The sequence below is a fragment of the Dendrobates tinctorius genome, unplaced genomic scaffold, assembly GCF_039654945.1.
Source record: "Dendrobates tinctorius isolate UK_male_01 unplaced genomic scaffold, ASM3965494v1 ptg000135l, whole genome shotgun sequence".
Taxonomy (NCBI): domain Eukaryota; kingdom Metazoa; phylum Chordata; class Amphibia; order Anura; family Dendrobatidae; genus Dendrobates; species Dendrobates tinctorius.
In genome coordinates, this window is record NW_027361803.1 from 11,842,288 (window position 1) to 11,855,110 (window position 12,823).

At 43.6% G+C, this 12,823-nt stretch overlaps 1 protein-coding gene across 2 annotated transcripts in view; it reads right to left on the minus strand.

Moving 5' to 3' along the window:
* Positions 1-1,834: 1,834 nt before the first annotated feature.
* Positions 1,835-12,823, minus strand: part of LOC141048392 (class I histocompatibility antigen, F10 alpha chain-like) — a 168,446-nt gene continuing 157,457 nt past the window's right edge. For both annotated transcript variants that reach the window (XM_073543912.1, XM_073543911.1), the window contains 3 exons: positions 10,171-10,200; positions 9,308-9,353; positions 1,835-4,429 (listed from right to left, as the gene is read on the minus strand). In XM_073543912.1, coding sequence (XP_073400013.1) covers positions 9,310-9,353; positions 10,171-10,200 — 74 coding nt within the window. In that variant the 3' untranslated portion in view covers positions 1,835-4,429; positions 9,308-9,309. The remainder of the gene's footprint in view (positions 4,430-9,307; positions 9,354-10,170; positions 10,201-12,823) is intronic.

Sequence of the window (12,823 nt, forward strand, 5' to 3'; positions counted from 1 at the left end):
GGTCACAGGAGGGGAGGAGTCAGGGGGTCACATGATCAGGGAGCCGACTCCTTTGCTCGTGTGTCCTCATCAATTACAAGCTTCTGCACGCTAGCAGCAGCACCAGCGTGAAGAGGCTAAATTGTAGGTGCTGGCTGCATGGCACGCTATCTGACTGCAGGGGCGGCGCCGCGCTGCCGCCCCCTCTCTTCATGGACTTGATGCCGCCTGAGCCGACGGCTCAAATTGCCTCATTATAGATGCGGCCCTGTCCGACCCCTAACTTCAGGTGTTTCCCACGCTGTCAACTGCATGACAGCCTGAGAAACACCGGCTCCTTGGATCAGCGGTAAGTACAGCTCAGTGACTTCACCATAAGAAATTTCAGATGACAGCAGGAAAAACAATGGATGTTCGGGTACTGTTCTGGCACCCGAACCAAGCATTTTTTTTAACTATTTGCCTGAACCTGAACCTCCAGAGGTTCGTCCATCACTAGTCCTGAATAACTAGATATACAAAACTAGATGGAGGCCCGCTGCTATCGCATCACGATGGGGGCAGGCTTTGCAGCGTTGAGAATCTCTCCCATGTGCTCCCCCACCTTTCCACTCTCTTCCTCCATGTGCTGACTTCTCCCATCTGTGCTCTCTTCTTTGACCTGTCTACCCCATGTGCTATCCCCTTTGTCTGCTGTCTCTCTCCTTCCTGTGTTCTCCCCTCATGTGCTGTCCTGTTTGAGCTGTCTCCCCCTGTTCTGTCCAGCCATATAATTGCTGTCTAGAAAGTCGTCATTTTTTTTATGTCTCCGATTATTACAGACATTGTATTTTTGTGTGTATTAATCCTTCATATATTTCATACTGTAAGGTAACAGCACCACCTGCTGGCCGTTTAATGCCTAGATTCTAGTTTAATTTGCAATGTCTTGTGGGAAGTTCCTAGGGCATTGTGGGATTGTTCCTGTTGCATCATGGTCTTATTTATGACACTGTAAAGGGAACAGCAGCCATTATTCCTCCATGTGTCTTAGGAGAAACTACACCATTCGTGTTCTTCATGCTCCTTAAACAGCCTGCTCTAAGCAGAGTTGGTAATCACTATCTAGGTGTTATAATCCTGTGTTTATCAATACGTTTGTTGTACTAAGTAGGTAATCATCAGTTTGTATATTACCTCATGTTACCTGTGTATAGCAGACTATTTGTGTTTCATGCTCTGTGCAGTTATATATTCTGAAATGCTGCTGTTATTGCATCCTATAGTTTCACCCTATAGTCACATCTGCAATCAATAAAAGAAGGTTACAATTTTACAGCCTCTTTTCTTAAAGAAGACAGGGGGTTTAGCTACATGTCTCACTGCACACCCTGCTAACGTGTATGAGGACAATATACCCCCCCCGTGCGCTTTCTCTCTCCCCCATCTGCTGTCTTCTCCTCTCATGCGCTTTCTTCTTTGACCTGTGCTCTCCCCCTTGTCTGCTCTCTCTCTCCACCACTGTGCTGTCTTCTTTCCTCATGTGTTCTCTCATATGAGCTGTCCTCCCCCCTGTGTGTCCTATTTCCTATGTGCACTCACCGCTCCCTCTGTGTTAAAATGACCACCAGCATTTTCCATATTGAGACACCCATCACTTGGGTGTCCCAATATGGCGGTCGGTGAACTTCCGCCGCTTGGAATTCTGGGATCCGGACACATTTGGACGGAACAGAATGTGAAGACATTACAAGGTAAGTATAAATTAGATATGTCTATTTAACAGCTGGTTACGAAAAATGAAGGGGACCACACTTTTTTAAATTTATTTATTAGGAAAATACTTGTACAGTAAGCAACACACCCAAGGCACTAATTACATATCTCTTGGATATTTATTTATATCGTTACACATCTTTAACACATTAAAATCTTTCCTTTCTATTCGGCATTTTATTCCGCACATGGATGTCACACTCGGAAACATGGAGGTGTGAACGGGGCCTAAGAAAGATCATTGAAACCTGAGGTGTCGTAATTTACATTAATATAAGTGTCAGTAAGGCCACATGAAGGACTACACCCCCTTCAAAGTCAATAAAGCAATGTAGTAAAGTGCAGAAATAATCTCACAGGGAAAAGCCCACATGAAAATTGTTCACAACCCCCCACCACCTGCACTCCATCATAATCTCACAGGGAAAAGCCCACATGAAAATTGTTCACAACCCCCCACCACCTGCACTCCATCATAATCTCACAGGGAAAAGCCCACATGAAAATTGTTCACAACCCCCCACCACCTGCACTCCATCATAATCTCACAGGGAAAAGCCCACATGAAAATTGTTCACAACCCCCCACCACCTGCACTCCATCATAATCTCACAGGGAAAAGCCCACATGAAAATTGTTCACAACCCCCCACCACCTGCACTCCATCATAATCTCACAGGGAAAAGCCCACATGAAAATTGTTCACAACCCCCCACCACCTGCACTCCATCATAATCTCACAGGGAAAAGCCCACATGAAAATTGTTCACAACCCCCCACCACCTGCACTCCATCATAATCTCACAGGGAAAAGCCCACATGAAAATTGTTCACAACCCCCCACCACCTGCACTCCATCATAATCTCACAGGGAAAAGCCCACATGAAAATTGTTCACAACCCCCCACCACCTGCACTCCATCATAATCTCACAGGGAAAAGCCCACATGAAAATTGTTCACAACCCCCCACCACCTGCACTCCATCATAATCTCACAGGGAAAAGCCCACATGAAAATTGTTCACAACCCCCCACCACCTGCACTCCATCATAATCTCACAGGGAAAAGCCCACATGAAAATTGTTCACAACCCCCCACCACCTGCACTCCATCATAATCTCACAGGGAAAAGCCCACATGAAAATTGTTCACAACCCCCCACCACCTGCACTCCATCATAATCTCACAGGGAAAAGCCCACATGAAAATTGTTCACAACCCCCCACCACCTGCACTCCATCATATATATACTTTTCAGAGAAATGCTCACCCAGGTTTGCGGCAGTGCGATAATGTATTAGTATGTGAGGGCTTTTTTATTCATCACTATGGCTCCATGGCTAGTTTTTCACTGCACAGCTCTGTGTGGGATTTTCTTTAGTGAGCATTTTACGTACTGGCCTTTATCCTTGGCTATTTTTCATAGAGCTCTAGTGCACAGGCTGTACGCTACCAAACAAATAAGGTACAAGAACATGAAAGTGCACTACATGGACATATAAGCTGTAAAGCTGCAAACATGACTTCATAAAACTTATTGGAGAGTAACTAAACTTTGGGAGCTTTTTTTTAATGTTTAAATCATTTATTATATCCCCATAAAGCCCAACTATTGGATTAATATGCAGCATGTCAATTACCGATGTGAGAGCGGGTAGAGGCGGGCAGAGCACACTCCTAAATACACTGGACTCAAAAATAATTTGCGGATTCCTAATATCACAATAGCCACAAACCTGCAGGTGTAATAGCGATCCTTAAGTACAACAGCAGATTAAGCCGATAGATCAGCGGTTTCTCTACATTTAGGCTGTGTGCACACGTGTGGAGTTTCCGCGGCAAATCCGCAACTCCCTGCCGTGGGAAATACGCATGTAGAATTCCCACAAAAAACTAGCGTTTTGTAAGCATAATTAGGTTGCAGAATGCTAGCGTTTTCCAAGTGATCTGTAGCATCGCTTGGAAAGTGATTGACAGGTTGGTCACACTTCTCAACATAGTGTTTGACGAGTGTGATCAACTTTTTACTATTGAGGCTGCCTATGCGGCATCAGTAGTACAAAGATATAATGTTAAAAATATTTTTAAAAAATCATGATATTCTCATCTTCCGGCAGCCCCCGCAGCCTTCCTGATCCTCGCGATGCTCCCGGCAACTCCCGTTCCCAGTGATGCCTTGCGACAATGACCCCAGATGACGTAGCATCACGCGAGACCACTACGTCATCACAGGTCATTGTCGTAAGGCATCACTGGGAACGGGACTTGCCGGGAGCATCGCTGAGGCCTGGGAACGCTGCGGGGAACGCCGGAAAGTGAGAATATCACGATTTTTTATTTTAACAGGGATATGGTACCCAGGGCATGGAGAACAGTCTCCTCTCCTCCAGACCCTGGGTACCATCCGCACGTGATTCGCTTACTTTGCGCATGGTGGGCACAGCCACATGCGGAAAGTAAGCGGAACAATGCATTCCTATGTGGGCGGAATCGTGAAGAATGAGCATGCTGCGTATTTTTATGCCATTGAATTCAATGGGTTGTGTTATGTAAGAGTTTTTGCGGTGAAAAAACGCTTACAATCCGCAACATGTGCACATAGCCTTACACAAAATAAAGTTAGGTAATAACAGATAAAAGGTGAGATTCTTCAGTCCGCAAGGATGGAGGCAGAAGACGTCTCTCGTCCGGCTCTGTAATGACAAAAAGTACAAACCGTTCCCATTAGAGGTCATTACTCCGGTCTAATAATGCCCTAAATGCTCCATCACCTTCTATAATGGGGGAAAGTACCAGTAATATATGTATATGTCACTACATGAGCTTTACTACGCCAGAAAGTGAGAGGCGACAGAATCTAAAAAGCTTTATTCTCTACGGTTCTGCATCTGGTTTTGACACCGGGGGTTAGAGGCGCATCTAGGTTTTCCTGCGTCCAGGACATAAGTTCAGTTTGACACTCACATGCGATTTGCACACTTAGTCAGGTGCCAACGAGCTGCTCTTCCTAATTCACTCAATGTTCAGTGAAATCCCCTATCATTGAGAAAAAATGGAAGAGAAGCGAGTCGGCACATGACCATAAGGGTACTTGTCCACAAAATCCTTTTAGATGTCATGAAACCCGCATGTTTTCCAAGACGAAGGCACCAATGCTTTTTTTTTTCCTGAAGCGTGTTTTTTGGGGTAGTTTTTTCGTTGGCTCAACCGCTGACATTTAGTTTGTATTGGAGATTTAGTAGTTTTGGTTTTGAGTACCTTGAGGGGTGCAGTTTTTAAAATAGTGTCATGTTTCGGGTATTTTCCGTCATGTACACCCCTCAAAGTCAGCTCAAATGTGATGTGGTGCCTAAAAAAAAAGGTTTTGTAAATTTTGTTGGAAAAATGAGAAATCGCTGGCCAACTTTTAACGTCCTAACGAAAAAAAATTTTTGTTTAAAAAATAGTCCTGTTGTAAGGTCGACATGTGGAAAATGTTATTTATTAACGGTTTTGTGTGACATGTCTCTGATTTAAGGGCATAAAAATTAAACGTTTGAAAATGCAAAATTTTGCACAATTGTGTAATTTTGGCTCGGTCAATAAGTGGTTAAACAACTTCACGGCAATTGAAGCCTACAGTGCTTAAAAGAAGTGACAATTTGGCTAGCAAAAATTGGCTCGCCGATAGATGCTACTGCGCAGGCACCACCGCTATTTTGATGCAGCCAAAAAAATCTTCTCTAGCAAAATGGCAGCAGCGCCTGCGCAATAGCATCTATCAGCAAGCCAAAAAATGCCACTGCGCAGGCACGGCCACTATTTTGATTAAGATAATTTTTTTTTTCCTCAAGAAATTTATTTGACAAAATGAAATGAAAATCTAGATATTATAGATTGTGTCATGCTACAGCACAGGCGCCGCTGCCCGCATGATGAATGTAATTTTTTTTTTTTTTTTTTAAAACAATAAGATATGCAGTGTGTAAAATAGGGGGCAGGTCAGTGAGGGATCAGTGACCTGTAATAAGCCATACTGATAAATATGTAAGCAGAGCACCACATAAAGCCCACCCACAGCCCCGCCCACAGGCCGCCAACAGCCCCGCCCACAGATCAATCACAGCCCTGGCAACAGGCCGCCCCGGAACACGAGAATCTCATTAACTGAAAACTACAAATAAAGATTAAACAACAACCACAAGACGGATCTCATCAACCAAGGTATCATTGTAATCAGTGTAACGGCGCCGACCTGACACTGTCTTTAGGTTACTGAGCACAATCCTGCTGACAGGTTCCCTTTAAATATTTGGGGGTTAATTTGTCCTCTTCCTATAATAATCTATGTAATAACAATTACCCATCTCTCTTTGGAAAACTGAATAGATTACTGAATAAATGGATGCCGATTTCACTTTCACTTATTGGGCTGTATAACCTCAGTTAAAATGTCTCTTTTTCCCAAATCTATGTACTATTTTGAGACTCTACCTCTCAAAGTCCTTCTTGGGCAACTTAGGTTCCTTCAAGTCGCCATTATGAGATTTATTTGGTATGACAGGCGACATAAAATTTCCAAATAAGTTCTCATTTCCCATAGATCACAAGGAGGTTTATCAGTCCCGCATATCATAAAATATTATTGAGCGGCTCACTTAAGAAGGATCCCATTGTGGGCTTTGTTATGGGATTACAATAAATGGACTGAAATAGAAAAATTGTGGTTGGCGCCTATTCACCCGAACTCCCTGCTCTGGAACCTATTAAGATATAATTTACTCTATTGGGCCCTAGGCAGTTTACGGGAGAGGTTTGGCTCTCATGTGTAAAGCGTTTTGGTCTGGCCTCTCCTAGTTTCCCAATGATTTCTTTTGTTTATCAACCTTTGATCCCAAATATCTTACATTCAACATTGGGCCATCTGTGGATTTCGGCGGGTCTATTCAGATATGCAGATTTGGTTAAGGGACATATTGGAGGTGCTTTTATTTATTCTATTCAATCTAATTTCTCTCTAACCTATAGAGAGTTTTTCCAATATATGCAGATCAAACATCTAGCGTTTTCACTATACGGGTCAGTAAGTGTTTCTCAACCAATCGAGCTTGAGAAGATATGTACAAGGGGCTTGTCAACGAAAGGGTTGATATCAGATATTTAAAGGATCATAAATTCTCCTTAGATGGATCCTCCATTGAAACACCCTTATATGATTAAATGGGAATCTCTCTGTCATGGGTTTACCACGACAGAGAGGATCCAGAAGACTGCAGCATCTGATTAATCCTACTCCTGCACTGACTAGAAGCGCTCCACCTTCATATTAAATGGTGCAGGGGTTAATCTGCTCAGCTGAGAGCTCCTGGAAGCTTTCCTGCATTAAGGCTCTCAGTTGTGCACTGTTAGCCACTCCCTTCTCCTACATAATCTGGGCCCTGGCTAACACTCATTGTCAGAGTAACATATGCTGCATGGCTGGAGGTTGTTGGTGGTTATTGGAGAAGGCGTTTGGTGGATTTATCTGTGACTGTTGCTAGGTCTTGAGTGTGTGATAATTCCCTTTCTTCTCCTACTTTGGTTTAACCCCATCCTCCATCACCTGGTGCATTCCTTCGTTATATGTGTAAGTATATTTGTAAGTTTGGTATTTTTCGTTACCCCTGTTAGTATTACCTTGTGTATTACGGTACACTACAACTCCCCTCTTCCCTGGGTGGGGGAAGGGTACAGACTGAGGGCTGATTCAGGAGCTAAGGCAAGGTACATGGCTGTTATGATTGAGTCACCGAGGAGGAAAAAACAAAACACAAGCTCAGCCCAGAAAATCAGAGAGGTTGGAAACTAGCGGATTGCAGACCCCTAATCCTATCACACAACTAGCAGTAGCCGTGGAGTGTTCCTACGGTGATCCTAGACACCTCGTCACAGCCGGAGACCTAAATAAGCCTAAAGAGAGAAAAGGGAAAAACTGACTGCCCCAGAGCAGACCCCAAAGCAATAGGCAGCCCCCAACATATAATGACGGTGAAGCAAGATGAAAACACTAACACAGATAGAAAGATAGGTTGAGCAAACGATGGGGCCCAAGCTAACTAAAAAGGACAGGACAGAAAAGCTGCTGTCTGCAATCCGAGAAAACCCTGCTAAAAATATTACCAACACAACTGATAAGCAAAAAGGACCCTGAAGTCACTAGACTTCAAACCCTATATCAGCACTCAGAATATTCTGAAAGCAGAGCAAAAGAGAACACTGATCAAGGAATAAGAATCCAGCACACCCCCAGCCGGGGATGGCTGAACTCAAAAAACAAGGTAAACAAAACCAAAACTAATAAGTTCAACAGCAGAGCAAAAATTTATCTTTGGGAAGCAGGAATCAGACTGGTCTCCAAGAATCCAGCAGAGAAATCACCAGCCACTCAGAAGGGCGTCGGCTGCCTTATATCCAGTCTGAAGTTCCTGTTACCCAGTCACAATCCACCTGATCAGGTGTTTGGTTTCTTTCATCCAAATCAGCCTCACTACCTTCCTTCACCAGAAGAGGGAGATCCTCGGACACAAAAGGTGAATGAACAGATGAGCTCACAACACATGGCCCTGGCATCTTCACCATCAGAAATAATCCAGGGAATATGGCGAATTAGGGCGCCCTTAACGTTAGGTACAGGGAAGGAGCCCCTGGTACCGGGACACCCAACACAATAACAGAGTTGTGACACTCTCCTTGGGAAGGAGCTGTCTCCCCAGTGTTGGCAAGGCATTTAGGATAAAGCAGCGAAATCTTCTAATTGTACTGTACTTTGTACAAAGAAAACCAGTATAAGATTTTGATGTTTTCGCACCATACTCCAAAAGTCCTCCACAAACTGAACTCTCAGTTTTTGATTATATGCTGGCGCTTTGGTTCATCATCTGGCTCTCAATGTCACATCTTTTGGTCTTGCCCTGGGGTGGTGGAATTCTGCGAATTGGTGAGATTCTACGGATTGGTGAAATCCTCAATACAAAAGGTTCTTTTTATGGATGTTGGACTGGATCCTGCTATCTACTAAATGTTTCTAGAGGGATGGGGAAGAACTCATCAAAATTATTATTGCATATTCTAACTGCAGCTTGGTGTTTGATTGCTCTCCAATGAAAACAGATAACTCCTCCCTCTTACCAAAACCTAGTCAATAGAATAGTTGATATCCGCAGAATGGAGCACATGACAGCTTTAATAAATGTGAAGGTCGACAGATTTGAGGTTATCTGTGCCCCTTGGGATTACTTCTTGGCTCAAAATAATAATAATAATATTCCTTTTCCCACCCCTTTATGTGTGTGTGTGTCTCGTCTATTTTTTGTTAATCATTATTTAGGTTTTCTGAAAGTAATTTGTGGATGGGGTTTGTTTAATATGGCATCAAGCGCAACTAATATATAAATGATTATATTGGAGTTTGTCTTTCATTGTTTCCACATGAGCTATGTTTTATATCATTAGTGGGAAATGTTTCTCAAAAGTTAATCTTTACCCCAGTAAGTTCCTCCTAATTCTCCCTTCATTGCACGGCGGCAGCATTTACAGAAGACATCACCACTCACCATTAGGAGTTGGCCGGATTACTGGAGTCGGAGGATGAGTCCCAAGCTGTGAAAATAGGAAATGATTTATAGCAAAATCCCGCAGATTTATAAGATGTCACAGATGAAATGTGAGTAGAAGGTGGAGAAACACCGGGAAACCTTCTCTTTACTGGTTTTGGGTTGATTTTTAGTTTTTCATGTTTTCTTCATTCATGTGCAGCAGTTTCAAGGTTCACTCGAAAATTATTGTGGTTTCCTTTCACCCAGAGAGCGCTTAACAGTCAAAATATCGCCCGTATCTGTCCTCATGGGGTGTAACCTGCTGCGTCAGGACGTACATGTAAGTCACTGTGATGACACTGGGACCGGTTGTGTCCGTGCCGTCCGCAGCATATAAAGCTCCCGCCGCATCTTCAGGCACCGGAGAGAGTGCAATCCCAGCACTTTATCTCCTCATTTTGTGCAAAGCAAAGAGCTTACATGTTACACAACTATAATGTATACCCAAAGGGGATGTATAGGATTAGTAGGACACGACTACTTTCTTCCTGACTCGGCACCACCCTTGTCCACAACTACGTTATAGTAAGCATTGTAAGGCTGAGCTCCAATCCATAGCATACAACCTGTGGATCGGTCTGGTGCTGCATTTAGGTATAAGCAGCCATGTTTTCTGATCTGGCACAAGAATAATTCATAGACAGTAGTCCTCGAGTTGTGACTCCATCCTCTATGATCCAGAATGGAGAGTCGTTCTGTAAGATTGACCCTCCATCTGGGGACATAAGACGTCACTGTACTGTATTTCCTTGGTTCTGGCTGTGACCTTACAGCAAATCTGCCAAAACATCTCATCAGAGCCACATGTGCAGAATACTCACTGGAGGTCTCCTTGTATCCGGCTTTTCTTCCTGAAATAAGCAGAGAAGATGGAATTAGGAAGAGAAACCTGAAGACGCCATTATCATTGGTGACATATAATAATAATATAGTGTAATGGGGGAGAGATGAGGGGAGACGATATACAGTCAGGAGCCCCTACAAATAACATATGGAAGGACACTTGTGAAGTACAGTATTCAGATGTACGGGACATCTTGTTCTCCAGACCTCCATTTTTGTGCTTGCGACGCCATTTTGTTGTTTACGAGTTAAATTTTTTAACTAGGTGAAAGTTTGCAGCTGTTATGAAACCAGACTGTTCTAGTCTGCAAAAGATATGATATGAGACCCTGAAGACTGTGCTATTGTTCTATTCTCTACGTCACGTAGCTAGGGACATATTCCGATTTTCTTGCAATTCTATTGGCTTATAAAGTAAATGTATTACGACAATGCTATTGGTAACTGGGTACATTGCATAATTAAGCAAAATACTATAAAAAAGGTGGCATAATAAACAGGGTTAGTGATCTGCCTTGATCCTCCCATACAGAGGCTACGTCTCCGTCTGGTCATTCCCAGTTGCTAGCAACATCCTGTGGATTAATTTGGAAATCACTTGGTCAACCGTGAAGGGTTAATTTAGCCTTCCCTAAATAGCTACCTTGTCAGCTGGCGCCCAACGTGGGGCCCCCGAACAGGGACGCCTCTGCCCCCGGAGGACAAGAAGACAAAGGACCCTCGGACCGGACACAGGTGCTGGAAAATTGGGACTGATCACCCCCCATGACAACCACGGTAAGTTGGCAGTTATACTGTCCAGACTGACCATTGGCTTGGTTTTCCTGTGCTTGTTGCTGCAAAGAGGATCTGAGGTTTGTCCCCATGGTGGGGTGATTCATGGGTGAAATCGAGGTGCAGTCCCGTTGGGGGCCCAGTGCTCGAACCGTACCTCATAAGGGACGGACACCCCGGATTGACCAGTGATTGTGGCTCTCTTTATAGTCAAAATATCCTGAAATCCTGATCACTGTTAGTATCAGGCGTGATGATGTGATCGAAGATTGGGTAGGATACGTAACTCAGGTGTATATATATATATATCACCAGAGGTGCCTGGAGGGATAGTCTGAGACGCCCTCCTCCTTTTACTGAGTACCGTGTTGAATTTTGGGCATCCCAGAGGGGGATAGACCCTGTGGAACAGATAGAATGGCCGCTCCAGTACTGTGCACAACTGAAATAAGGATATTTAGCTCTAAAGGAGAGAATCCGTGGAAACAAAAGAAGAATTTTGTGGTTTGGCACATGAATTGTGTGACGAAGGTGTTAGGAAGAACAGAGGAAGTGAATTCTGATTTTCTGTTATTGCTATGTTAAAGAAGGAAAATTGTCTATTATTATGGCAAGGACTGCATGTTTTGTGGTGCATGTAAGTGACTGTGGTGTGAGAAAATGACAGAGCAATGTGCCAGAGAGACTCTGGACGATGCATTAATAGTAGGGAAAAAAAAAAGTTTTCAGAAGAAACTAGCTCGCTCTATATCAGCAGGGGAAAAAAAAAAAGCCAGCAGCCGCAGTTACAGTCATATGTTAAAGTTTGGGCACCCTTATTAATGTTAACCTTTTTTCTTTATAACAATTTTGGTTTTTGCAACAGCTATTTCAGTTTCATATATCTAATAACTGATGGACTCAGTTATATTTCTGGATTCAAATGAGGTTTATTGTACTAACAGAAAATGTGCAATCTGCATTTAAACAAAATTTGACCGATGCACACACACAGCTCATTCCGGAACACACAGCAAACTCATCTCCCACGCTCAAATCATACACAAATTCAGCATCCTACTCCAAAATCTCTCCCAATCCTATGACTGGGAACCTTACTTCCCAGATCCGCTGTGCCAATTCTCGTCTGCAATGCTGGCGCTGTGGCCGACTCGGACACTTTCAGAGAGATTGTCATACCCCGCTGTTTTAATCGGAGTAGATGGCAGGCCCAATAAACATATTTTTACAAAACCCATCCCTTTGGGACCCTTCCCTGAGGTTACTGCTCAGTTCGTAATCTCTCCCGCATGTCCAGTAAATTTACTGGGGGCAGATTTATTATCACAGTTCCGCTCCAGAATACAAATCCAAAATGATGGTCAGATGGTTCTTACGTTATATAACCCCTATGCAGATAAAGACAGTGAGGAAATCTGTATTCTGCATGCCCTTCCCACAGTTATGATGGCCCTGATAGGCCCAGATCCACCCTCAATATTGCCTGAGGATCAACAACTCACCCCATATCTCTCAGAGATACCATCTAAACTTTAGTCAAAAGGGCCAAATGATATAGGGAAAATGCCTGTAGAACCAATAAAAGTGTTTCTCAAACCTGGTGCCCCTTTTCCCAAAGTCTATCAATACCCTTTGAAACATGATCAGGAGCGGGGCCTCCAGGGACAAATACAAACATTACTTGATAACGGTGCTCTGGTACCCTATGTTTCTCCATGTAATACGCCCTGGTTTCCCGTTAAGAAAAAGACCCCACCTGGCCAACCCTCTGTGTACCGGCTGGTACAAGATCTACGGGCAGTTAATGCAGTTACTGTTCTGGAAACTCCAGTGATGCCTAATCCACATACTCTTTTG